Below are 26,858 nucleotides of genomic sequence, written 5' to 3'. Positions count from 1 at the left end.
AGCACTTTTAGTAGCTGCAGAATGGACGAACGGCGGCTTTTAGTGCTGAGGGGAAGTGCCTTCACAGCCAGAAATAGCACAGCAACAGTCGAGTAATTTAAACACAACGTGGGTACCAAGATGCCCAGTTCACCCTGAGGATTTCAGGGCATATTCTTGACTGGTTGTAGAATGAGGTTCATCCAGGCTCTTCCAACATAAGGGAAAAGCAGAGAAGCAGAGTGACACGCTCTGTGGACCAGGCACAGGTACGGATGTAAAAATCTGGGTTTGTCATTCACGCTTCCGTGTCCTTGCCTTTCTGCGAGCCTGCGTGTGGACAACACAAAGCAAAGCTGACCCATTTCCAGAAATTTCTATGGATAAAAGTGCGTATTCAAGAAAATCTGGATTTATTATTACAAATCTGGTAACGATAGATGTTGTTACTGTTCTTCTTGCAGGACGAATGCCTTAGTTCCAGCTCTCCAGCCCAGGCTTCCCGCACCCAGCCTGCCTCTGCACGTCACTGCGATCCCAACATTGAACTCGCAACAACCCGGACCGAGAAGACTGCCAAAAAAACTCCCGCTATTCTTCTTCATCCTCACTAACAATTTGGTAATGAAGTATTGATTTCCACTCCCCTGCTTATGGACGATATTAGATTTTCATTGATAAACTGCACTGGGGCTGTCTGGTCTCCACTGTCCCTTTTTGCTGTCACTAAAACAAAGTGCCACTGAAGTAAGATAATGACTGAGAACATTGATGTACTTATTTTGTCAATTTGTAACACTTGACAGGAAAGAAAAAAAAAATTCTTCATAGTTTAATGTCCAAGTGTGCTACACAAGATGCAGTCACATTGCGAGCTTTACTTTTCATGGTAATGTCCATTTCCTATTTATAACCCCTTTGGGATAGTTTGTCTAAAGGAAATGTTTCTATTCTGTGCAGCTATTACTGTTGCACCTGGGTTGCCCAATCCAGTCATTGCACTAGGGATCAATACATCACAGTAAGTACAAGAATTATTAAGTTAAAACAGATTCTGAGCCAAAAAACCTCTGAACAATGTTAATCTTCTGTGCAAGTTGTTCAAATAGTTATGCTTAACCATGTTGCTGCCAAAGATTTGTTTAAAATGGATTATTTTCAGTTTGTTTTATTCCTCAGATATATATATTTAAATCTCCATTACGGTTTACGATGAGACATATGCGATGGAGTGATTTTTAAACAAAAGTACTATTGTTAGATTATTGAACATTGTATAAATATAGGTATATCTATATATAAATATCACTATATAAATATCTATATATAGATATAAAGGGATAAAAGTAGAATCGCTTTCTCAGTTAGGTGAGTGTAAATCTAATCTCTCTGTTGTAGTCAATGGAGTTAGCCTGGATTTATGCCACCATGAATGAGATCAGAATCTGGTCTTTGCGCTCCCTGGCTGGTGCTGGGAAGCACAGTTGGCTTCAAGTCAACCGAGACCTGGGGAGAAGGGGCTACAAAGATGGCAACTTCAAATCTGTGCTTGTAACTTTTTCATTAAAACTTTGAGGTCCTGATTTTAATTTGTGGAATATTCACGTTAATAATGAGATCTAATTAAGACATCCATTAAAAGCCCGTTAAAGTTAATTTAACGTAAAAATTCCAATAGAACTGTATTAGATTTTCTCCATTAAATTAACGTTATGGATTTTTAACGGATGTCTTAATTATACGTTATTATTAACGGGAATACTGTATTGCACAGATTAAAATCGGGTCCCAAGTCAACTCACAAAATCTTCCAGGATACGCTAAAGTCACAAGTCCCACCTTACTTAGTGCGCTGCATGGAAAATCACGCGCAGCCCTGGTTGATCTCGCTGAGCGTTTCCTCGCAGCCAAAACAACCTCCGGTCGACAAATCCATCTCTGCATTTAACGATGAACTTCCTGTATTCTCAAAGGCAAAATAAGTCTGGATCAAGTTGTAAACCAATGCTCCGTTGCAAATGAAATATCCAAAGTATGCTAGGCACAAGTTGAGAAGAGGATCTTTCTCGAATAAGAGAGGGCTTTGGGGTGTCTTTTTGCTGTTATTTTGGTTTGGATGTTCAAGGATGTAATTGAAATGCAGCATTCACAAAATCAGACTAAATACATTTACTGCATTCCCTGTGACTTATGCAGAAGGGCCTGTTTTTGTCATTGTTTGGGAAATTTTGACATGATCCCTAAACTCAACATGAAGGAGAAAAAAAAGTCCCTTCTTATTTACCTCCTAGGGAAAGTGTTGCCCTTATGCCACATATAATAGCAAATTGCTTTTTTTATGGCATGCATAACCTAGATGGGAAAAAATATGGCGCTTGAGGGAAGGAGGGAAAAAGTAAATGAAGTTCCAGGAATGTCATTCTGAAGTAATGAGGCATGGACAGAAAATATACCCCTCACATCATCGGATTGAGATGGCAGTCGAAATAGCTTCATTGAAGTGTCAGCACTCATCCATCAATCAATCATCCACAAGGAAAAATAGCGACAGTACAACGGGGCGGCTTTTATGGGATTTACTCATGGGCATAGGGAATAGCAGCTCAAATGTAGTTCTGACATGAAAAGCAAGGTGCTGATATTATTTTTTATGATGGGAGGATCATAAAGTGAATTGAGAACAGTGAGGTCTGTCTTTGCTTAACCTATTCAACTGGAAATGAACGGAGCTCAACTGGAAACGAGCAGAGCCTTCAGATGGGTTAAGATTGAAGCCTGCACCGTGCTGAGCACCGGCCATTGACAACAAAATTCTATTAAGGCAAAATCAATGCATTAGCATCGAGCTCCTCAGAAGCTGTTAAATTGCACAGCCCACTCCAGAGTTACTCAGTGAAGTTGCACAAGGCGGGTCCAGCGTCACCGGCCCAAAGGCAGCGAGCGCTGCCGTTCAATCCCGCCTGGGAGAAACCACGTGTGTGTCCCCAGCCCCACACCTTTCCCCGAGCTTTTGGGTGCTCTAGGGAAGAATATTTGGCTTATCGCGGCATCCAACGGGTGAGATTCCCACCGACTTCTGATGGGCCTGTGCTCCTGGGGGTTTGGAACCCGCTTTGGTAGGAGCCCCCCATGCCGGACGTTTTGCCGCTTGCAGCCACGGCCGAGCCGCTCGGACACCAACACGGGAGCTGCGGGACCGGGATTTGGGGAGCGCTGGTTCCCCACGGGGAGGTCTGGCCGGCCAGCAGCGCGTTTTGCTCAGGTAGCATCACTCCAGCACAGGCAAGTGCAGAAACAGCTATTTCATTTAAAATCTGGCCACAAACCTTTATTACACACTGCTAAACCTTGATTATTTTGCCCGCATCGCCGTCCTCTGGGAACATTTTAGGTACACATTTGAATTAAGTGATTTTTCTTTTTTTTTTTTTTTTTACAATATGATATAAAAAAGAAAATGTACATCTCTCCTCTCTCTTTCTCTGTACAAAACTGGATGAGTTGATAGTTTATCTGTCATATAAATCAGGTAACACAGAAAATCATTGCGTCTTTTCTCTATCGTATCTACTCAATATCTATCGTTCTGACTTTTATTCTTATTGGAGATCATCAAAACATTAATTAAAAGCCTGGTGATCAAACAGCTGAATATTTATGATTCACATCCTTGCTTATTAACAAGTGGCATATTGATATGCCACATATCCAAGCTGCTTATGCTCTTGCACTGCAATAAAGCAGTAAGAATTGTTACCCTTACACACCGCTTTGAGAGATTTATTCAGCAAGCACAGCTCCCTTTCTGCCACCGTCCGTGTCAAAATAAGCCAAATCATCTCAAAAAAAAGAAAAAGTTTTATTTTAAAAGAAGGAGACGTAATTAGCATCTCTTTGGAGCCTAGTATGTAACAATTCCAGTGCATCAGTCTCAGGTGTTTTTTTTCCAGGCTCTTATTATTTAAGCTGAGAATGAGAAGGACACTCAGCTTTAAAAATGGCCATCATTAGTACAATAATAATTGTTAGTTAAAAAAAAAAAAATCTTTGAGAATCTGCTAACAAACCTGCCCAGTAATTACTTGTCAATGCAACTTCATTATGGGTTTTATTACCTACTTGTAAAAGTATTTACAAGACTGACCTCCTTAGCCTTTTTAGAGATCACGGAGGATATAAGAAGTCATTTTAAAAATCAATGCTTGTACATTAACGTGATAGGGGTTGAAGTCTTCCAAGCCACTTTTACAGGCTATTGAGTCAACTCTCACACATTCAAATGGCAAGGACTGTTCCCCTAATTTTTGGTCTTTTATTCTTAATCACATTTTGATAAAGTGCCATATTTCGTGACTAATTTATACCCACAGCTCAGTTCCTATGACAGAAGGGGACATTCCCACCGGGAAGCATCTCTGCAGGCGTTGCAGGGGAAGCAAACTGCCCTTGTGGTCGGGAAAATACACAAGTAACTGAGTTTGGGCATGGGGGAGCCAGCCAGGGGAGATTTGCTTTCTGCAGCATTGCTCCCTGCTAATTGCTAATTACTAACGGTCTGATCCTGCAGCCGAGGTGCTGCCCCCGTTCAAGCACAGCAGCTCAGCTCAGCCCTCGGGTTAGTCCTGCTGCAAATATGTTGAGAAAACACATGGAAATGAAAGACAGCAACCTCATCTTTGGTAGAGACTTCCTCCCAGCGAAGAAATGCCCCTGTGCAGCGCCCGAGGCCACCACCCCTGTCCCCTCTGCACTTGCCATCGTCACTCTCAGGCTAAAGAAAGTGTGTCGGCTCAGCGGAGGTGGATCTCCATCACACAGGGCTTTTGTCTTCCCAAACAGATATACGATGCAATTTATATTTAAAATTCTCTCTATAAAGACAGTATTGATCACAGATTCCAGATCAATACGTTGCAATTACAGCAGGCTTTAAAGACCATCTGTCCCCAAGCAAGAGCACTGATATAACCACCTCTATGTCTTTTGAAAAAGTGCTACTGGTATGAGCCCATCTTCTTACAGTACAACCTGACATATTATTTTTGCTCCTAGGAAACTGTGCTTAGGAGCTTCATAGAGCTGTAACTCCTGGTCCCTGGCCACCCCAGAGGAGACCTCAGAGCAGCTTCTCGTTGGGTTCCAAAGTCTCAACAGGGTCAGTGACACGGTGGTTTTGCTGGCCTGGTTTTCCTGCTCCCCCCGCAATTTATCCCACAGGTTGTAACTTTCCTTTTTTTGCCCAACCTCTGTCCTCAGTTGAAAACAATCAGCAAGAAGTTATTGAATTTCACTAAAACTAAGAACTTTTCAGTAATGGTGCTGAAGAGTCTGAGCTGGACATTGGTAGGTGGAAACGAAGCCTTTTTTACGTGTGGCAGATTGGACATGGTGAATGTAACATTTCAAAACTTGTAGCTAAAGAATAAATGACATGCATCTAAAGGCAGATTTCAATTCACATTTCATCAAACGCAGGTCCTAATTTGTCAGCCCCTGAGGTCAAGGTAAGTCTTTTTGCTGATGGCCATGGGTGAGCCAGCACCAGGTAGCGATTCCAGAAATTTCCTGGAGTTTTTTCTTTTCTTAACCATTTCCTGTGGTGGTTGACTTCACGCAAGCACATGGAATTTAGGATAATTTTTCTCCAATTGTCTCCTGAAAGGAAGTGAAAGAATTAAAAAAAAAATAAAACCAGTGGGTTTACAATGATACCAGAAGCCAACGTACCTTTGCAAATCAGCCCGTGCCCAGGGAGGGGGTTTGCATCCCACACACATTGCGCCGGGTCCCACCGGGATGGTCCTGATCTTCCCTGCAACCACCTCCCTCTCATTTCATTCCGGTCTTCAGCTTTATTTATACCAACTCCTGAAAAAAAAAAAAAAAAAAAACAGAAGCCAGATTCTGAATTCATTTATTCTGGTGTAAATCCAGAGCTGCTCCTTGGAATTCAGTATATTTACCCTCTGCCTACACAGCTCCAAACACTGTCCTCACGGTCCTAACCTTGGATTCCTAACATGTTTAGATGGTTTTGAAAACAACTTGGGCAAACAGTCTCCAGCTCCATGCAGATTTAATCTAAGGCACAGTCTGCACTTGAGAAGTTTTATAGTTTTGTCAGGGAAGTGATTGCAAAACTTTGTTATTGCTGTGACTATGCTGGTAAAAGTCCTAATGTGAAAACAGTTGTATCGCTATAAAGCACTTTATACTGGTACAGCTTATTTTGCTTTGCTGGACCACTTTTATACCAGTGCAAGCACTTTTATCCTGGTATACTTCAGTCACCATTAGTGGTCATATTTTTGTTTTAACTATGCTGGCAAAAGTGTGAACAGTAGGTAAAGTTTAAGATGACACTGTTGTTTCTCGTACCAAAGTGTCTGTACAATATTTTCTTTGAGAGTATTTTTAGAAGTGAAATAGCTGTACCACTGGACTTAACTGCAGAGTTATAAACTTCCAGTTCATCATCACTCTCAGCTCATGAAATGTCTTCAGGCCTTTGTAACAAGCCCTGTTTGAGACAACAGATTAAATACTAATCCTAGCGGGTCATACATCTCCACTTGAGTTCATATCATCTAGCTGAGCAAACTAGTTTTTTTTGATCTAAGACAACAAATTCTTGCATTAGACTTCTTAGACGAGATAGCAGGAAAAATATTAATATCTTTTAAAGAGAAAAATGAAAATGACATCTTGCAAAAATGTAGCTACATTAAATGCAAAGAATGTTTTCCCTTGAAACCCACATCCCCGGGTGGGCACCAGCCCCAGGGGAAGGGCTGTAGTGACAGAACAAACATCCACGCAACGGCCTCAAATGTGGAAGATTTATTTGAGCAATGCTTTCAATTACTAACTGGTCCATGCAACATTTAAAAAAACCTGCATATCAATATCTATATATATATAGATATATAGATATATATAGGTGGATATGCAGCTGTATGCAGATACCTACCCCCCATATACATTCATATATTTGTGCACACACTGTGAGTGTATATGTGGAGCTGTTTATAACCAGGCACCCATTCTATGGCTGAAGCAGCAGCTGGGCACAGCTGGCACCAAGCGGAGCAGCAGGTATCTTCAGGATGTACAATGCAGTATTTTGGCTTTATAACGCAGCAAATGCTGGAATGTGCAACACAGGTTGCAAAAGCTGACAAGCTAAACAGGTCTTTGGCTCAGGGTACTTCACTGTCGTGTGTCTCTGGTACAATGTGCCCTTTTGTCTAGTGCTCAGGCACCACTTATTAATCCTTTTATTTTATTTTCTTTGTTTTACATTTGTTTTGGTTTTTATTATCTCGAACGTGTCAGCACAAATCGTGAGATTCACCCCCGTTTTAAAGAACAGAGCATAGTTGGCCATAATAGTAAATCTGACGGTTTTGCTCTGCCCCGGCGCTTGTGGTGTGTAATAGGTTTGTTATTGGCAGCATCTGCAGGTTACACCTGTGACCCGTGGCGTTAGGTCTAGAATTTTGTTTAAAAAATAATAATAATTTAAAAAAATAATCAAAAGCTCATTTCTGTTTAAAAAAAATGTATATACTACAAATTGCAAAAAGGAAAGATTAAACACTTTTTTTTATATATATTACCAACTCAAATGGGACTCCTTTCCAAGAGGACTCATGGTGACTTTATCTGTAGAATGTTTCAGTGCTTATGCACTAATTTTGTAACAAGTGCATGCTGTATAGAATATATTGCCTGTATACTTAGAGTGGAGGGGGGGCCAAGCTGCTCTTCATTGTGCACTGCAGCTTGTTCGGATGAAAAGTTATGCCTTTGATGCATTTTTATACTGTACATATTTGTATATATTGACTATATTGCCATGTTACAAACACAGATTGTGTTATATTTGCTCGTTTCGGTTTCCTACAAAAAAAACCTTGGTCCATATTGGGGGATTTCTATTATTAATTTTTTTTTAATAGAAAAATATGCTCATCATTTTTGTTTGTTCCTTTTGTTGGTCATCGTCTTTCAATGGTTCCTAATGCAACGAGAGGGGAGATTTTGGAGGAACTCCGAGAAGCGAGTCTGTGTTTGCATGAGACCTGCCCAGTCGCCGGCTGGAAGGGGGTGGGGGGAACAGGGGAAATTGAAGTCAAGTTTTGCTTTTAAAGCATGCGTAGTCCCACGGGAAAACCCATACATGTACAATTATTCTCTTTGTATTTTATCTAATAGTGCCTGAATATTTTTTTTTTAATGTCTTCTTGGAGGAACAATTCATAATTGTCAAAATTTGAAACATTAGCTTAATTTTGTTTTCATGACCTCTCATTTCTCCTCCTTATTTATTTTGTTGCTGTTTATAATGGGCCCCAAGGCCATTTGTGACATTGCAGTGGTCTTCTTCCACATTAAGGATGTTTTTAAAATTACTGAGATTATTGAGCCAACAGGCTGTTTTAATCAAAACCATGTTTCACTTGGTTTGGATGATTATGAATGGTCCTTACAATGGGAACAGCCCTTTCTGCTGGGGGACAGAACCACCTAGTGGCCCGAAGCCTCATGGCAGAGGCGCCTCTACCCAATATTTACCGTCTCTCTCAAAGCCAAACTGGCAATTTGGCTTCAAATTGTTTGCTTATTATAACTAACTTCAACTAAACAAATTTATAATGTTAATGGCATTTTTTTTCTCCCTTTGGTTGATTGCTAAATAAATTCGTATAATTTATACTAGAAGAGATTACTGCTTTTATTGTTTTGGGTTCCCCCAAACCAATTATTAACAATCAGGACTATGTATCTCATTAAATTTAAATCAGGTCAGACCTATTTATCTAAGGCCTTTTCTGATTTACAGGAAGATGACTGTATTCCAGTGCATTTAAGATGTATTTCTGCGTATCATTTTGCAGCATTGAAATCTATTAATGATGATTTTTTTTTTGTTCTGTATTTTTACCACGGTAAATACATTGTAAAAGAAAAATCCCTCAACTTTCCCACAGAAAATGTTACTTTTTATGCCCAGGGATTTTATTTTTAATAAAATCACTGCAGTTTTAGAACTGTAATTAAAGCCCTGAATAATAGATCACACATCTTTATCTGTTGTGTTTAAAAAGGAAAAAAAAAATAGCCCAAACTGCTCCCATAATCCTGAATGCCTCATTTCCATAAAAAAGGTTTCTATACATATATTATTTACATTTTTAAACATGGTAATTCTTTCCTTTGTGGCATAAAATGTCTCTTTTTCCACTGCAGCTATTGGAAAGCGCCTGCTCACATCTGAAATGTTATCGTAATTTGCATCAGGAAACCCAACTGCAGACATTAAGGACTTGGGTGTGTTCAATTATGGTTTTGCTGGAGGCTGTCCCTCATTCTAATGCTGCACTCATTGAACTACCTTTCTGAAATCTCGCTGATACGGTTCACCATAGACATGCTTCACAACATCATTAGCTTTGCAAATGGCTTCATTTCAGTCAATGCAGACTTCAGTTTTGGCCAATTGTAAAATGGAAATTTGAAAAGAAAAAAAAAAAAAACAGATGCACTTAAAACATGAAAAGAATTATTTATATGATAAAAATATATTTAGATTTTCAAAGCACAAGACTGAACAGAAGTGCTCTTTTTATGCTTTCTGAAGATGTTACTGTTAAAAGTCTTTCTACATCAGGCTTAATAAATCTGTAATGACATTTGATGGATTGATTTTCGTGTGGGTTTTTCTTTTCATTCTTTATTTTTTTCCCCTTTCTTTCTCTGCAGAGAAAGAAAAAGACTGACCTGGGCAGGCTGTGGGAGACACAGAACCACAGGAATGTGCCTGTTTCAGTGAAAATCGCAAACCATTCCTAGCAGCCTCTTCCCTTAGATAATAGTCACTTAAAATAAGAAAACAAATCTGACTACAGCACCCTGCGTTTGTTTCTACAGACCTTCTCCTTCCCCTGGTCGGGCTCCCCTGGCCACGCCGTGCCGGGGTTATTTATGGTGTAATCTCCAGCGAGGTACTGGCTGCTGTCACACAAATTCAAGGCTCGCGAGCCATAAACCAGCCATGATTGAGACACCAACCACCCCGCTCCCCAGCTGCACCCCAGACAGATGCCTCTGCTCAACACGTCCCCGTAACATCCCCGTGTCACACACCCCGCTGCGGAGCGCACCCCCGAGGAGCCCCCATGGGTTGTTTATTGCTCAGGAGTCAAAGCTCTCCATGGCAGAGATCCCCAATACTTGTACTCATTTATGGGTACGGCATCACCTGTTAGCCGTATTTAATTGCCGCCGCTCCTCCTCATTGCGATAAACGTACGACGAGCGGCAGGACCCATCTGCAGTACAGCAGCCGAGGGCCGCGCATCCTCCCCACGCTGCTGCCTGCCAAATAGAATAGAATGGGATGGGATATGATAGGATAAGATGAGGGGTGGGATGGGATGGGATGGGATGGGATGGGATGGGATGGAATGGAATGGAATGGAATGGAATGGAATGGAATGGAATGGAATGGAATGGAATGGAATGGAATGGAACGGGACAGGATAGGACAGGACAGAATAGAATAGAAGTTGGAAAATACCCTCAGGATCTTTGAGCCCAACCAATGACCTCACTCTAGCACTAAACCATGTTCCTAAGAACCTCATCTAAGCATCTTTTAAACCCCTCCAGGGACGGTGACTCCACCACTGCCCTGGGCAGCCTGTTCCAATGCCCAACAACAGCCCTTTCCGTGAAGAATTTTTTTTCTAATATCCAATCTGAACCTCCCCTGGCACAACTTGGAGGGGAGGGAAGAGCTGGATGTGTCTCCCCACCCCACCGTTGCCCTTCTCCTTGGATTTCCTCCAAATCTCATGCTTTTCCTAAGTTCCCCTGGGGGTCTCCCCAGCCTGGCAGGGAGCACAGGGGACACCAGGGCAGCACCGCTGGGCCCATCTCCAGCTGCCCACCCCAGCACCCAAAGCCTGAATTGGTAAAAGGCTCCGCACCCTCCTCACCCCAACACTCACTCCTTGGTGTGACCGTCCCACACCCACTGCTGACCTGCACGAGCCACCTTCAACTTCTACACATGGAGTAGTTCGTTAGCAAATACACTTACAAGACGGTGCCTTGGATCCTGCAACGCTTTTTTAAGTGATTTTTTTTCCTTTTAAAGGAATCTATTGCACACATATCAAGAAACCCCTCTAGGGTAAAATAAAAAATATATATAGATGGCTAAAATAACAAATGAATCATAAAACTTAGAGATGGAAAAGGACTATTAGATCATCCAATTTATCTTGCTGTCTGCCAATACAGGTTTGCTCCCCACAGACCTCTCCCCAGGGCTTTGTCTGGCCTTTCTGACTCAACTCCAGCACGCAGGGTCCTCTGCCACCTTCCTGGGAAGAGCAGTTAATGGTTCAGGCATGTTTTATGGGTCTGGGGCTAAATCCTGGCCTGAAGGGACTCTCACCTGCAAGGTGCACAGGTATTGACCCCCAGTATTTTAATGAGTGGGCAGGATGGGGCACCTGCCCGTGCTGCAGCGTTCCCGTCCCGCTGGAGATGGCGAACCAGCCGCAGGCAGCTCTCAGCAGGCTTAGAGCCTGCTCTAATTTATTCCAACGGTTTGAACTTGCATCTCTTCTCTTTTTTTTTAATTATTGGTGATACACTGCAACAGAAGAACAAACAAACAAATAAAATCAACCCTTCAGCTTCTCAGATGGATGTTTTGGCTACAGGGCAACTTTGAAAGCTGGTTCAATTGTTTTTGCTTTCATTTTTTTTTTTGCTGCTCCTTAAAACTGTCTTGATTTAATAAAAGTTAAATGTTTTCATAAGAAAATCAGGCTGGGTGGTTTGTGATTCTTTTATGTACAACACGAACATTACATTATTCAACAATTCAGGAATAAATTTAATTCTGTCTACCTTAGCTGAACGTTTTACAATTTAAATAGCTGGTCTGACAGTGAAGTCCGGGTACTGAGGAGAGATGGATTCACTCCAGAAGGGCACTAAGGTCGTGGTGCAAAGGATTTCAGGTGGGACACGGCCGAGTGTGTGGGAGGCAGGAGAGCAGAGCCCGGGAGCAGGGGCTGGGTTTGCCATGGGATTGTCAGACCCACCTTCCGAGACACCACAAAATGGGAAGGAACCGCAGTTTGCTCTGAAATTTAAAAGCACAAAGTGCCACCCAAGCTGAGCATCCTTCACAGACAGCTCCATTCTTAGTCCTGGTCCCCTCCGCGGGCGAGGGGGTACCCGGGCTGGGGACATTTCCCTGTGGGGCCATCGCACACACTCGGGCACGCACTGAGCTTCCCCAGCAGTTCCAGCGCCCCGAGGTCCTGAGCCAGCCGGCACAGCCGCTTCAGAGGTTTATGTCGCTCAGGGCAGTTTATTAGGCAGATTTATGGCCAGGAAAACAAAAGTTTAGAGGAACAAAAGGCAACCCTACATACCCTCAGCATCTGTTCCTGGCTCACACCAACTCCTCAGCCCCAGCTCACAGGCAAATCTGGAGCAAACCAAGCTTTTAAGTGGGCTCCAGAGCTCAGGCTGTCCTCACGGAAAGAGAACTAACAAATATCACAAGAAAAACAATCCGAAACAGGGTACAAAAGTTCAGGCTGTATTAAGTTGCTCCTCACTACTGAGAAGATCTTTCCTTGTTCACAGGAAGGAGTCAGGGTCCTGAGGATGATGATGATGGAGACCCTCCCAGGATGCAGCACAGACAGCCCAGCTGCCAGGCAATGAGCTGGGACCCCCGTTCTCCTTCATCCATCAGCACACATGGAGAGCAGGAATGTGATGGTGTCACCAGGGGTGTGCTGGTGTCACTGGGAGTGTGCTGGTGTCACTGGGAGCATGCTGGTGTCACCAGGGGTGTGCTGGTGTCACTGGGAGCGTGCTGGTGTCACCGGGAGTGCACAGGGCCAGGCTTCTATCACGGCAGGTAGAATCATAGAATCATTTTGGTTGGAAGAGACCCTTAAGATCATCGAGCTCAGCCATAACCTAAATCTGGCACTAAAACGTGTCCCTAAGAGCCTCATTTCTGCATCTTTTAAACCCCTCCAGGTATGGTGACTCCATCACTTCCCAGGGCCGCCTGTTCCAGCGCTTCACAACCCTTTCCGTGAATACATTTTTTCCTAACATCACTTCTGACCCTCCCTGGCGCAACTTGTGCCCATTTCCTCCCATCCTACCGCTTGCTACTCAGGAGAAGAGACCAACACCCTCCGTGCTCCAGCCTCCTCTCAGGTGGTTGAAGAGCGAGAGATGATCTCCCCTCAGCCTCCTAGAAAACAACCAACCGCACCAAAGACACAGCACAACTGAGGCCACGTGTACACAAGGACTGAGCGGGGCCCTGCTTGTGACGCTCAGCAGCGCACTGCTAATCCCGTTTGCTTGTTTTCCCAAACTAACGAAATGTCAATAGCTCTGGATAAACTCATTCCAGCATACACTCAGGTTAAACTAACAAAATGAGAAGCCCCTGAGTTTAGGAAAGAGCAATAATGCTAGGTTAGAGAAGGGGAAAATCACATTTTTTATATAAAAAGTCCATCTGTAAGCAATTGTGCTAATGCTTTAAAGATGATCAGCCCAGGCTTTTGGAGTCAAACAGGAAAACAACCAAAATTCTTATTGGGAAAGAAATTTTTCAACCTGAAAACAGATTCTGTCAAAATGTCAAAGGCCCAGATTTAGGTTCTGCTATAATGAGACTTTTACAAGACCAAATTTGAATAGAAACGTGGAGTTCAATTACCTTTTACCCTCCAATAACTGTTGCAGAGGGAGGAGGAGAAGAAATACAAACCCACATATAATGCTGAAGGTAAATCAAAGAGAAACGGGAATTAAGAAGTGCCAAATCTCACCCTTATCCGACTTTCTGGAACACACGGAGCGACCGCACGACACTGTCGCTGGGAAGGTGTTAAAGTTTTATTTGCACTAAAGTTTGCCAAAAAAATTAGTCCTGGAAAATATGTTGTCTGGGCAATAAAGAGAACTGAAGCGCTTGTGTAACTGAGCCCAGATACCCGCAAGCAGATGCACTGAATACCTTGTGCTGCGGAGCTTCTGGAGCTTTTGGAAGAACAGAGGAGGAAAAAATGCAAGTTTGGTGAAAACATATTTCTGAATTAATTCTAATTTCACTCAGTTGTTCTGACCTTTTCTTTTCTTGAACAACTTATGCTTAACTTTGACATTAAAATTTCATTTGGTTTGCTCAGAACGACTTTATTTGGTGATGTTTAATTAGATTTTTGAACATATACATGTATTAAAAATTCAGAAATACCCTAAACTGAAATAACATGACAAAATGTGAACTACTCTTTTTTTAACTGAAGAGAAGAGGGATGTTTTTTCTTTAAGTGAAAACGATTACCTGATTTTCCCGAATTTTCAGAAAAACAGATGCCTGTTGTTTCCTCCCTTCACACGGGTCCCACTTGTTCCAGCAAACCGCACCAAGGATGGAGGGATGAAATCGCGGGAAGGCTCCTCGCCAGTAATTATTCAACAGGATGAAAAATCAGTAATTAGGTCATGACTTTCATAGAGGATTAATGAAAACATTTCATATGTGTAAAATGAATTTTAAATGCCAAAGCTTTCCGTAATTATTTATTAGGCCAGATTTGCTCATGCAAATAGTTTCGTACCTAAGATTTCACACAGAGAAGTGCCTGTCTCAGTGATGTGCGGCACATTGTAAAATGCATCATTTAATTAATCAGAAAATCTTGAGCAGTCAAAAATAATGGTAGCCAGCAGCTAAACTGCGCACTAAATCTGCTCTATAGCAACACATTTCAGCAAATATTGATAGGGTGAGAAGAGAAAATCGGAGATAACGTTTCTGTATCTACAGATTTCCTGTGGTTCATCTCACTCGTCGGTGAAGTTTCCTGGTTATGCTGTGATTTCTGCTACACAGATTATTTAAACAGGCCAACATCTGCATGTATGCTTTATTCTGGGGCCGCTCTGTGTTTTATTTTTATCTGCTTTATGCAATGGCTAATTAATTTAGGAACCTAAAGCAAACTTGCCCGTCAGACGCAGCTCCTGCAGCGCGGGTTCCCGGCCCTCTCCTGGGCTCGCATCGCCACCTAACGCTGAACACACGGCAGCTCTCGCCAGGAGGGAATGCGATGATGCTCTGATGCCTTTTCCACAACATCTCCTGATCGCAGAGCTGCTGGAGCCACCCTGTTGTCCACCGGGAGCTTCCACCGTCAAGTGGAGCAGTCGTGACTTTCTAGGAGCGGAGGGAACAAACAGCCTTTTCTTCCCTTACAGAAGCCGAGGCTTTTGTGAAGCCTTAAAAACCAGAACAGATGAACTCCTCCGGCTCAGCCTGGAAGCCGACAGCGATGGTATTCTGCACGTAGGGAGCCACGGTTGACCTCAAAGAGGAAACAAAGAGAGGAAACTTCTGAAAAGGGAGCAGCACCACCGAAATCCAGAGTTCCCTGGTTCCGAGCTTCTGCAGAAAGACCAGAGCGAAGTACGTTACTTTGCGTTCATATGAATGCACACAGAAGCAACATGAAGCTTCCGTATCTGCCCTAAGCAGGTCAGGCTCAGTTCAACCAGAGCTGATAAGAAAATCAAGAATCGATGACCTGGGAAGGTACCGCACCTTTGCATTTAACGCTTTCCAGAAGAGGTGACACACTTAGAGGTCCGGGCTCAGAACAGGGGCCGACACAGCAATAAGGGTTCAAAAAGACAGAATTTCTTGTTTTGAGCAGGCTGCTGTCTCATCTACAAACAGCTACTGATTTTGGCAATATTTCACGTATGAGCCACTGCTGGACACAGTATCTATCAATAATGAACTCCACATTAAATAAAACTGTGTATCATATAACTGACCCTTGTTACAGACAACAATTCATGGGAAAATGGGCACTCTCGCAATTAGCACATGGTTACTCAATCTGCACAGTTACACATGGTAATCATGCTGCGGCATGTTTGGAAATGCCAGATCTCATTTTCTCCAGTAATCCTAAATCACATGAATATCTTCTGTAGGAACTACTACTTTAGATGTTATGAATTAATATTAAGATGAAATTGAATTAAATGTACTGATTTTAATGTCATGAATGCACTCATAACTATTTTTTCCCCTGAGAACCATCTGCAATTTAGAGACTTGCTAATCCTAATTAAACGCACTTCTCTTAAGTGTGTGCAAATGAACAGAGAAATCTGCTCAGTAACACACTCGCATATTTTTCTCTTTCACAAAGGGGAAGAAGAAACTGTTTTGTGATTCAATACTAGATCTTTGTAAGAGAAAATGAGTGTTGCTTCTTCATAATTTCAAGACACACCGTAGTCTTACCCTGGGGGGAAGATCCCTCAAGTGAGTGTTTCTAACACTGAACAGTTACAGTCACAGTAAAGCTGTATTTGAGTCACACCTTCCAGTGGTTTTGGTGACTCTCCAAGTCCTCAAATACCCTGCATGGAGACAACAACTGGGTCCTGACAGAACCAGTGATCACTGGGCTTGGTTGGCAGGAGGGGATAGAAACCAGAGCAGCCCACCTCACCAACCTCTCCAACCAGAGCTGCTTGACCAACACCAAGAGCAAAAACCCACCCCAGCTTCATTTACCAGCTCCATTTCTGTTGGGTTTTTCTTTCGGTTTTGGCCTCCCTCCCTTCTCAACCTTTCAATTAACTCAACTTTGGCTGGGAATAGCGTTTATCCCAAATGAATGCAGTGGGAAGGTTTCACAGTATTAATGTATCTCACAACTGAGAAACCAATTATATGACAAAACAGATATGGTAGCGCTGAAAAAAAACACCTCCAAGATCGCACACTGTTTGAAGATGCCAGGGACTTGAAGCCAAAGAGACTGCTCAGCCTTTGGCTGAATATTCTTGTGCTGGTTCCACATTGCTAACACCTCCCTCACACCAGGCAGTGAGGTTTGCCCTTTAATTTGACTTTTGATAGCTCGCACCGGTCACAGATCAGTCTGGCTCCCACTTCGATTTTTTGCTCCCCAACAGCACTTTTATATACTCAATAAACTGCTTTAATCTACTTCTACAAACCTTATCATGGTAACAAGCACCAGCCTAGAGCAGGAACCAAAAGCTTCACCTGTGATGCCAATGAGGTTGTGGTCACTCACTTGTGTGGACTTACACAAGTCTTCTCTAGCTGTCTTCCAACCTCACCATCTAGTGTTGAGATATGGTCAGGGGTGTTGGTGAGGTCTGACACCTCAGCTGAGTTCCAGGAACACATCAGACCTAGAAATTTTTCACAGCAGTTTAAGCTTTAAACAAATCCTGAAGCCTCACACAAATTAAAGAAAAAACCCACGCTCTCTTCCTAATTTCTTATCACCAGAAAGAACGCATACAACAAATCAATTCTCTTTCTTGAAGGAAAATAATGGAAAGAAGAAACAAAAGGTTTCTTTGGTATTGTAAGTTTTCCTCTTAAGCCTCACGGACTGATTTTCTGGGAAGTTACTCAGTATATGTCACATAGAGCAACTGAACGCAGCATGAATTTGGTTTTGTTATTGCAGGTTCTCCTCCTCCCCCTCCTCCAGCGCTGTGAGAATGATGAGAGGTCAAGTGAACGTGAAATTCCAGGAAACTCATTGTAAGCTCTAAAAGCAAGACACAGAAACCAGTTTTGCAAAACACCAAGTCTATATTTACATCCACATGTAATAATATACTCAACTAAAGTGAAATACATTATAAATTAAATGAGTAATGTGTGCCTACTGCTTGACAACTTCCGGTTTCAACAATTAAAATAAAAGAAAATGGAATGAAATAAATACATTTAAAAAAAAAAAAAATCAACAATTTGTACCTCTATATATGCACTGTTATTTCCAAAGAAACATACAAAACCAGTAGTATCCCAATAGTTAATACTGATGGGCAAAGTGTATTCTGAAGTACAGGGCTGTGCTGCCATGAAATAGAGTCTTCATGTCCACTTTTCCATTCCAGCCCCAAGATACCTACCAAAAAGGCCTTGAGGGAAACTGTACCAGCATGAAGGGAGATTAAAAACAAGTCTTAGGTCTGTTTGCCCCCCCCCCCCCCAAATAATCTTAAAAACCAGCCCCATACATTTTAATCAGAGAACCACGTAAGGTACACAGATGATAGTTACAGCATGCATTCTATAAGACTCATTGAAAGATCACGCAAAAAAATAGATCAACCATTTTCCAAGTGAATTCATCTTCAAAAAATAGGCTATAAAAGTGCAAAACTAGGAAAACAAAAATCTAGATTATGTACATATGGCTCAGCTTATGAACAGGAAAAAAGGTAAATAGTGTACAATTTCCTGATACACAGCACTTCATTACATCGCCAGTTTACAGAGACATTAAAAATAGGTCCCATATACAGGAACTAAGACATACAACTGGAACATCTCAAGTTGCATAATGAAAAAACAAGAGTTTCTAGGTTTTGCTATTGTACATTTGCTGTAGGAGGGAAGAGAGCAAAATGAACAGTGCAAATTTTTCATTTTTTTTGTTTTACTAAAAATATATGGAAGTCAAAGCCAGGTACAGAAGAAATTAACTCTTAACTACGGCTTTATGAGAAGCAACTAGGAATGCGAGTCAAAATACGCAACAATTCTGCTTTACTGGCTGGCAACTGGCCATCTTCCCTTTACAAAACTCAAGCTGCATGTGCATTAGAAAAAATTCTTGCTGTCTTCACAGAAAAATAAAAGGAGACACTCTCCCATTAACAGGTTATTTCTCACTTTTAAACACCCAGTAGATGCTAAAACTCGACATCAAGAAGCTTCCAAGCACAGTCAAGCAGGCTACACCACAGCCACATCCCTTTCGAAGTCTGTAGATCCCATATTCGTATTGCAAGTCTCTTTGTTTGCGACTTTACAGTTTGGACAAAGGTGCAAAGTAAGTTTTCCTCTAAATGTAACTGTATTGAATTTAGTATAAAACTAAACATTTAGATTAGTATCATTTCCCACACAAGTCCCGGGTATTTTCTGCTGTCAAAGTTTGCATGTCGGTAGAGATGTTTGTTTAAAAGGCTTCTCTGAAGAACAGCAACAAAGGCCAAGAGAAGAATCCAACCATATTTCAGGAACGCCACACTGAAATCCAAATGTCAAGTATTGCCTCATCCTTGCACTTAAAAATATGCTGGAAACAGCCCCAGGGAACCAGATCCCTCCAACACATCACGGTCCTAACGCACACAAGGCAGATCAGCAGAATGTCAGCACCGTTGCTTTGACGTTCACAACATTTACAAACCGGACACTTTCAGACAAGTTTATTTGGAAGTTGTTTTAAAAAACTAACATAGTTCAACAGAAAAAAAATAAACACAGATGAGAAACTTTCACCTTTATGAAAAAAGGGGCATTAAGCCAACAGGATTTCAACTTCAGTATCTATAAGTTTACCTGAGGTGCAATGACTATAAATTCTTTCAAAGAGAAACTCTTCAGCAGCGCTCAAGTATGTAAAAATATAATTCCTACCTAATATTTGGTCAATTAATTCTAATGAAAAATACTCAAAAGTCAATGTCAAGATATACATTCTCCACATGTCTTCATAATCCAATTGTTTAGACTACTTTTTATGGCTATTTGGTACAAAATGTTAACAGAACCAGTATTATAAAACTGTAGTGTTTTTGTATACAGTACAATCACAGCTTAGTTCAGTAGCTTTCACCATTCATTTTTCTTCCAGGGATGAACTGCAGGTATAACTCCATAAAACATGCACTTGTGTCCTTAGACCTAGGGGAAAAAAGGGGAAAAAAATTGGTTTGTGATATACAAGTATAAAATAGTACAACACATTTATTTTGTTGTGAGGAGCATCTTTAAAACATAAAACTAATCCATTCCACACCCTTGCATAAGTGTATTTAGAAACTGATATTGCAATATAAGGTCTGGGTCTTCTATTTGCCAAACAAAAACTGGCAATCAAGTCTACTTTTGAAAATACTCAAGCCCCAAGTAGAAATACAGCCAGGAAATTGAGTTAGCTTAAAAAAAGCAGAACTATACAAAATATGCTTAGTATGGGGACAATAACAGCAGTAAGATTAGAGGAATAAAGTATTTTAGAAGCTGTCAGCTAGATGCGAGATAGCTCTGCTCCCCAGATACGTAAAATCTTCCCATAAAATAGTGCACACTGGTCCAGGTGCTACAGCGTTCAAGACTTATCTCCTTAAATTTGAATGAGGAAAATTATCTGTAGCTCTGGGTTTGAAAAAAGCACCCAGATGTATGTATTTGTTTATAGTCTTACAGACTACTTATCTCCTTAGCAGCTAAGAATGTTGCAAACACAATGGGGTGGTTAAGTTCTGAGATACAGCAAGAGAAGTGAGGAGCTGCAGCACAGGAATTCACAACAGCAGGGTCATTCTTTTCACTTGACCTGTTTCCCCAAGAGGCAACACCCACCCCACAGTCAAACAAAGGAAAAACTATTTGGAACAACCTCTCCAGTACACACACTGTCAGGGAGCTATAGGGAACCCCTTACTTCCCTATATGAACTATTCAAAACAACTGCTACACCAGTATTTGGTTCACTTCGTAAGGAGGGGTTTGTATTTTCAGCTCTTCCGATTCAGACTTTCATAACCTCTCATCATGCTACGCAGCAACCTTTGATGTTACGAGTACACAATGCAACACGTAAGTAACAATAAGTTCAAAAGGTTTCTTTACCGTTTCTTGAAGTAAATGATTAATTCTTCTTGTCACTTGGTCGAAAGTGCGTGTTAGCAATGAAGCTTTCGTAACTTCGCTTTTGTAGCCCGCTGCTAGATAAGTGTTGGTACGACACCGATCTCTTTCCTGATAAAAATAAGTTTAGGGTTAGAATTATTTCTTGCTAATCTAATTGGTCAACATTCAGTTGTGAGCAGCTCTACATCAGCATCCAGAACCCCACAACACCACAAACCATCTCGAAAGCAGGGCCCAAGACAAGGTATCCCTACTCCTATTAAAAGATTACACATAATTCAGTATCCAGAACTAATACAAGAGGAATGACAAAACTAATTTAGCAACTTCGTTCTAAGCTGTATAAATGTGATGTCCGTTTCTCCAGATTTCACCCATTTTGTTTACAAAAAAGCGAAGTCTTTGCTTAACTCACCATACAGCAAGCTCCACTTTAAGAAGGCTTAAGTGCTGCAATATTTCTATAGCATAATGCCTAAGATCTGCTTTTTGTTTGAAAATGGATTTTTTTGAATATGAGTATTGGAGAGGAAAAACAGGTATACTACGTTATTGCCATCACAGACTGTATGGCAACTGTGACACTTCCAAGTGTTATACATTTACTTGAAGACCTTTGTTAAGCAATTTTCAGTCTAGTATACAGGTAATTTCATGTTTATCTGAGACTGTTAATTCAGATTTATACATGTGAAATCAATGCCTATTCCATATTAAGTCTTATTAGCTTAAGCAAGCAGTCAAAAACACTTCATAAAATTAAGAAAAAAGTCAAGAATCATTACTTCCACGGGATACAAAAACCCAACTGCCATCCATATTCCATGAAAGTTTTAAATGCAGCACTGAAAAAAACCCAGCAAGCTATAATTAAATTAAAATGGCAAAGCTAAATTAAAATTTCAATGGAATCTACGAAGCCATTGGAGTGTGTCATGAGCAATTGTCTTTAATTTGCAGCCTCTGCCAGATCAATCAGCCAACAGGTTATCCCTGATAGCACATTGCCATTGCAAAGGCAACTAATTTGAAAATAACACAAACTGAGTGGTTTCAGAATGTTTCTGTCTCTTCGGGGCAAGGCAGAATGGCAGAGCTTACAAGCAATAAGGGAAGGCATCATGCTTTAATCAAGTTTGCCAAGTGGAACATATTCTCATGACAACTTGATCCAGCATTTAACATGCGACGTAACATGTTCATAGGACCTAAATAATGTTGCCACGAGGCACACAGGCCCTTAAAAAAAGGTTTTGACATCATGTTTTATGGTATCATCAGAGTTCAATAAAAACACTACAGAAACCTGCCGTCTACACCTGCAGCACTTTGCACGTGATATCTGACACAATACAGCTCTGAGGAGCTGCAACTCTTAGACAAACAGTTGTACTTCAGCTTTTTAACAACAACAACAAAAAAAGAAGTTGCAGAAACCTTCATCTTCACATTAAACCTCTAACACTGAGAAGTTTGCCTGTCTGCTATTCTCTGCCCTCTCAAACAACTATCAAGGTTCGGGTTAGGTACTTCTGAGCAGAACGGCTGGAAGACTAGGAAATCAGCCTTAAAAGCCCACATTTTATTGCATAGGGCTTTTATTGAAGTGGCTACGAAAACTCACAGAGAGGGTCTTGTTTCACCAATCTTTCCAATGTAGGCAACAGCTATAAAAAGTTGCTTTTCTTGCTCTGAGACAGAACTGTGTAACGAACTATGAAATCCTTATTTCCATGACAACAATACCGTCGAATTAGTTGTGGCCATAGTTTTCAGAGCTCTAAACAAGAAACACTAGAAAGTTCTTGACTACAGGCTACTGTCTCCAGGCTGGTATCAAAGAAGAACAACCTACCACAGATAGGTTTCTGGCAGACAGGTGGAGCTTTCAAAAAAAGAACAAGGTGGATTCCAGTGAAGTCATTGTTTAAAAATAGTTGTGCATTGAGTGCTACTTCTGTAAAAGCTAACCTCGCTAAAACTACTGGTAAAATAAGAGAATTTGCCTGTACCGAACATATGGTAGTGCTGGAAAGGAGCCAGGCACTGCCCACATCTTGTCCTTGGGGCACAGACCACCCCTGTCTATCTGCAAGACTTGTGAACTTTCCCCTTCCTGTTTGAAGGAAAACGATGAGGGTTTTATACAACATCAAGAGCATTCCCTCAAAATCCTGAATGTTCTATCTGCTCAATAGATAACAACTCCATGAAGCACAAGTCCTCAATCGGTGCAAATTAACATAGTTCAGTGCTTAAGGCCAGTCCTGTCATCCACCGAATGTTGAGAATACACAAGAAGCTCTCAGCTGCTATCAACCATTAATTTAAATAATTTTTTTAAAAAGTCTTGCAATGCACTGCAAATTCCACAACTGCATGAATGATTTCTGTGCTCAGAAAAAAAACCTGTATTCCATTCTCCCAGATCACTAGGAATCAAAAGACAGCAACAATATTTGTCCTTCTGCCTGTCCCTCTGCATTCTATGCATAACCTAGTGCCCACTTCACATTCCTCAGAGCAATTCATGGTACACAGACAACGCTCTTCATGAAACAAGGAATTAATTTCACAACAATTTCAGTGAGTGAACTGTAATGATGGCTTTTCCTTCATCCACTCCCTACCCAGACTGGACATGGAACTGCAACACTCTCCTTCATCTTTCCATAACCCACTGGGCAAGCCTGAATATTTATAAAAGCCCACAACCTTAACACAAGCAAACAAAAGACAGAACAGAGTTAGTGAATACATGTTTCTGCCATATAACTAAGTGCAGACTTAGTATTTTGCAGTTCGCTCTGACCTAAGGTAACATACCCCTGGCTTGTTCTGAACACAGACGACTTCAGAAGAATAATCTTACTTCTTCCAGAGAATGGAGGTATTCACAGAGCTTAGGAACTTAGCAGAGACTTTAAGACTACACAGCACACACTCACACTATTCATTTTTATAATAGGATCTTCATTTCAAAATTCAAAGTCCTGTATTTATAGCCAAGTCCATCCTGACCTCAGCTCAAAGTCATAAATACCATCTTCTACAAACAGTCAGACAACTGCTTAAATATCACCCACCACCTTTTAATCTTGGCCTCCTGCTAAGTTTTGAAGAGGTTGACTAAGAACAAAACATAAAAAGCATGTATTTCATAAAAGTAATGAAGTTTGCCAAATACATCACAAAACATTTATCTCCACTAGGCCCAGAATTTTCCACAAACCTTTACTACTTATTGCACTGAGACACCATAATTAGAATAGCAGAAATATGTTGTCTTGATTTAACAAAGTTTTCTGTTCCTACTAAAAACTAAACATTATAAAAACCCATTAAAGTACAGAGGTATAAGATTTAAATTATAGTTTTATGATTTGTAGCACATCCTTTTCTGCAATTGAAGAGAACAATTTGAAGAGAACAATTGTACATGACAGCTTTTTTTTTTTGTGTAAGAGCTTTTAGTAATATTCCAGATGGTCCAAGGCTTCTTGTATATTAAGCAGAAAGGCTCACTCTGTATCCTGGATTAGCTGGCACGTCTGGAGTGCTCTGATGAGCAAACAATACATGTTTACTATCAGAGATCCATGGCAGGGGGGAGGAGGGAACTACAGGAACTTTAAATCCCTCTTTAAAATTCAGACCTTACATGCCTAATTCCCCAAACCAGGAGTTTACTGAATCTGGATTTTAAATTTAAAATCCAAACATTGACTGGATGGTGAAATGCTAAGTACAGCTTACTTTTCTCTGTTTGAAGGTGGGTACACATATTTCCTTCACCCTTTCTTTGTAATGGTGTGAGACATTTAACTGGGAAGGAGATACGGTACCTTCTACTGTAGAGCTGGTTACTTGGCCATTGCTAGATCCACAAGAACTGTAAAGTGATCCAGAGCTGTATGGCTCATAAGGTTTAAGAACAGTCAATACATTAGGAGGATCAACATCATCTGAATTCAGAAGCCCTTGTTTGGTTGGCAAAACAGAGGATGCAGGTTTGGTGCGAGAACATTCCTGAGGTAGCAGATTTGCATATCTGTTTGCAACACGAAATCTGCTCATTTCGTATCTTCTGTAATTAGTCACTGGAGAGTCAATATGTTCGATAGCTAACAAATTAGGTTTCATTCGTTTTGAAGACGTTTCACCATAGTCTAGATTTACATTGCTCACAGGTTTACTGCAAACATAGTCTCTTCCTCGATGACAAGACCAGGCAGATTCGTTTAGGTGAGAGTCGAGAGCCTCATTCACACTGCTGTTTACTACACCAGACTGAGACACCGGGACACTTTGAGCTTTTACTTTAGATTCAGATCTTTTTACTCTGTCCAATACTGGAGAGATACTGGAACTGGAGTGCATTTCTTGCTGAGGTTGTCTATAATTATTTGCCTGAGCTCCAACATTACTTGGCTGTTTATGAAACTTGAGGTTACTTGGGGTTGTGCTGCTTGAGTCAGTCACTGAAAAGAGAGGGACTTTGTTTTGTGGAGGGTGACACTGTTTAGCTTTCCCTGTTTGCAACAGTTTCTGCTGTATAGACGGGGAAGCCTTATTTTTTTTAGAATTAAAAGACAGAGGAAGCACATCTTTACCAAGCAGAGCCGGAGGGCATCCAGTGCGTCTGGCTTTAGCTAGAGCCTTGCTTCTACAGCCATTTTTGTTAACGGTGTCAGGATTGTATTTGTGCATCAGCCTCTGGTGCATCATTAGGACTTCTGGGTAAAACGTTCTGTAAGTACAAAAGGGGCAGGTGCAGGGTGCTAGGAGGCCTCTGGTTGAAATCACGGAACATTCTTGTGAAGTCCCAACAGACAAGTTCAAGGGCCTTTCTTGAGAGTCCACCATAGGTTTGCGTTTGTAGTTTTCAGTGCACTCTCGCGCATCATTCACATTTTTTCCATCCTTTAAAGCGCAAACATACTGGACATCGTCTCCCTCTGATGCCACAAAATCCTGCCTCTCTCTTTTATGAGGAACGCTGGGCCGAGCTTCCTTTGTTTCCTTCCCAGCCTTTGGCTTTTCCGGGTAAGGAGTGGACACGTTCTCGTGTATTTGATTTGAACTGTTACGAACAGAATCTTTGTTCAATTCCCTAGAATTCTTTTTCATTTTTAAAAGGACTGTGCTGCCTATTGCATTGTTCAAGGACAGAACTTCCTTTTGCTGCTTGTTAGGTGGGCAGCTCTGAGCATCTTTGGCACAATCAAAAAGCCTCTTTGAATTTTTGGTTTCTTGAGCACCATCAGCAGCCAGCAAGAGCTCCGTCTCCTGACTCTGTAATGAAACTTTGCTGACACTTTTCACGTCTGCTGCACTATCAGCTTGCTTGTCCTTGTGATGTCTCTCTAAATGATACCTCAGTGAAGTTTTCTGTGCTGCCGCATACTCACAGAATTCACATTTGTATGGTTTTTCACCTGAAACACAGTTTTATCAGTAAATAAGTTTCATGCAATTTGATTTGAGAGTCTTGAATACTATTTAAAGACAAGGCATTAAATAACGTAGACCACAAAACAGCAAAATAGAATTTTCTTTCCCCCTCCACACACTCTTCTAAATCATTTAAAAACTACATCTTACTGCTTCTACTAACTACAGTGACATCTTCTGGCTACAGTGAAGATATTTTCCACACGTTGGCTATGTATGGAGATGGTAGCTGACAATATGTTTGGCAGAGATAAGCAGCATAGCTGTAGGTCAACTACAACAAATTGTAGCCCTTGATCATACCACAAGTATGCTGTTCAACAACCCAAATGTTACAGTTCATCTATAAATAGAGTTGTTTTAAAAGAAACGGGGACATACCCTAACAGAAGTAGAAAGAGTTTGTCTGGCTATGGGAAACACAAAGTTGAACTGAAAAACAGACACAGCCTTTCCCCAGGTAGCAGCAACTGGCAGACTATCAACTTAATAGCTGGGAAACAGGCTTTAAAAACAACAAGAACAAAAATAACCAAAGAAACCCCACTTTTTGCTAGACTGCTAAAAGCAGAAAGAATTAAAATTTAAAATATTCTTAACAGTACTTAATGTAATT

General features: G+C 41.2%; 2 protein-coding genes across 7 annotated transcripts in view; one reads left to right on the top strand and one right to left on the bottom strand.

Moving 5' to 3' along the window:
• TSHZ2 (teashirt zinc finger homeobox 2) overlaps positions 1 to 9,679 on the top strand; it is a 222,805-nt gene extending 213,126 nt beyond the window's left edge. For all 3 annotated transcript variants that reach the window (XR_010466641.1, XM_021283757.2, XM_005499631.4), the window contains one exon: positions 444 to 9,679. Coding sequence is in view for 1 of the 3 variants with exons in the window: in XM_021283757.2 (XP_021139432.2) it covers positions 444 to 445 (2 nt within the window). In the remaining 2 variants the exon portion in view is untranslated. The remainder of the gene's footprint in view (positions 1 to 443) is intronic.
• An 8,005-nt stretch (positions 9,680 to 17,684) lies between these two features.
• ZNF217 (zinc finger protein 217) overlaps positions 17,685 to 26,858 on the bottom strand; it is a 28,144-nt gene continuing 18,970 nt past the window's right edge. For all 4 annotated transcript variants that reach the window (XM_065032501.1, XM_065032502.1, XM_065032503.1 and 1 more), the window contains exons 4-6: positions 24,634 to 26,226; positions 20,768 to 20,896; positions 17,685 to 19,816 (exon numbers count right to left, since the gene is read on the bottom strand). In XM_065032501.1, the coding sequence (XP_064888573.1) occupies positions 20,787 to 20,896; positions 24,634 to 26,226 (1,703 nt within the window). In that variant the 3' untranslated portion in view covers positions 17,685 to 19,816; positions 20,768 to 20,786. The remainder of the gene's footprint in view (positions 19,817 to 20,767; positions 20,897 to 24,633; positions 26,227 to 26,858) is intronic.

The sequence above is a fragment of the Columba livia genome, chromosome 16 (assembly GCF_036013475.1).
Source record: "Columba livia isolate bColLiv1 breed racing homer chromosome 16, bColLiv1.pat.W.v2, whole genome shotgun sequence".
Classification (NCBI taxonomy): domain Eukaryota; kingdom Metazoa; phylum Chordata; class Aves; order Columbiformes; family Columbidae; genus Columba; species Columba livia.
The sequence above is the reverse complement of the archived record's forward strand: the minus strand, read 5'-3'. Positions and strand labels throughout refer to the sequence as shown.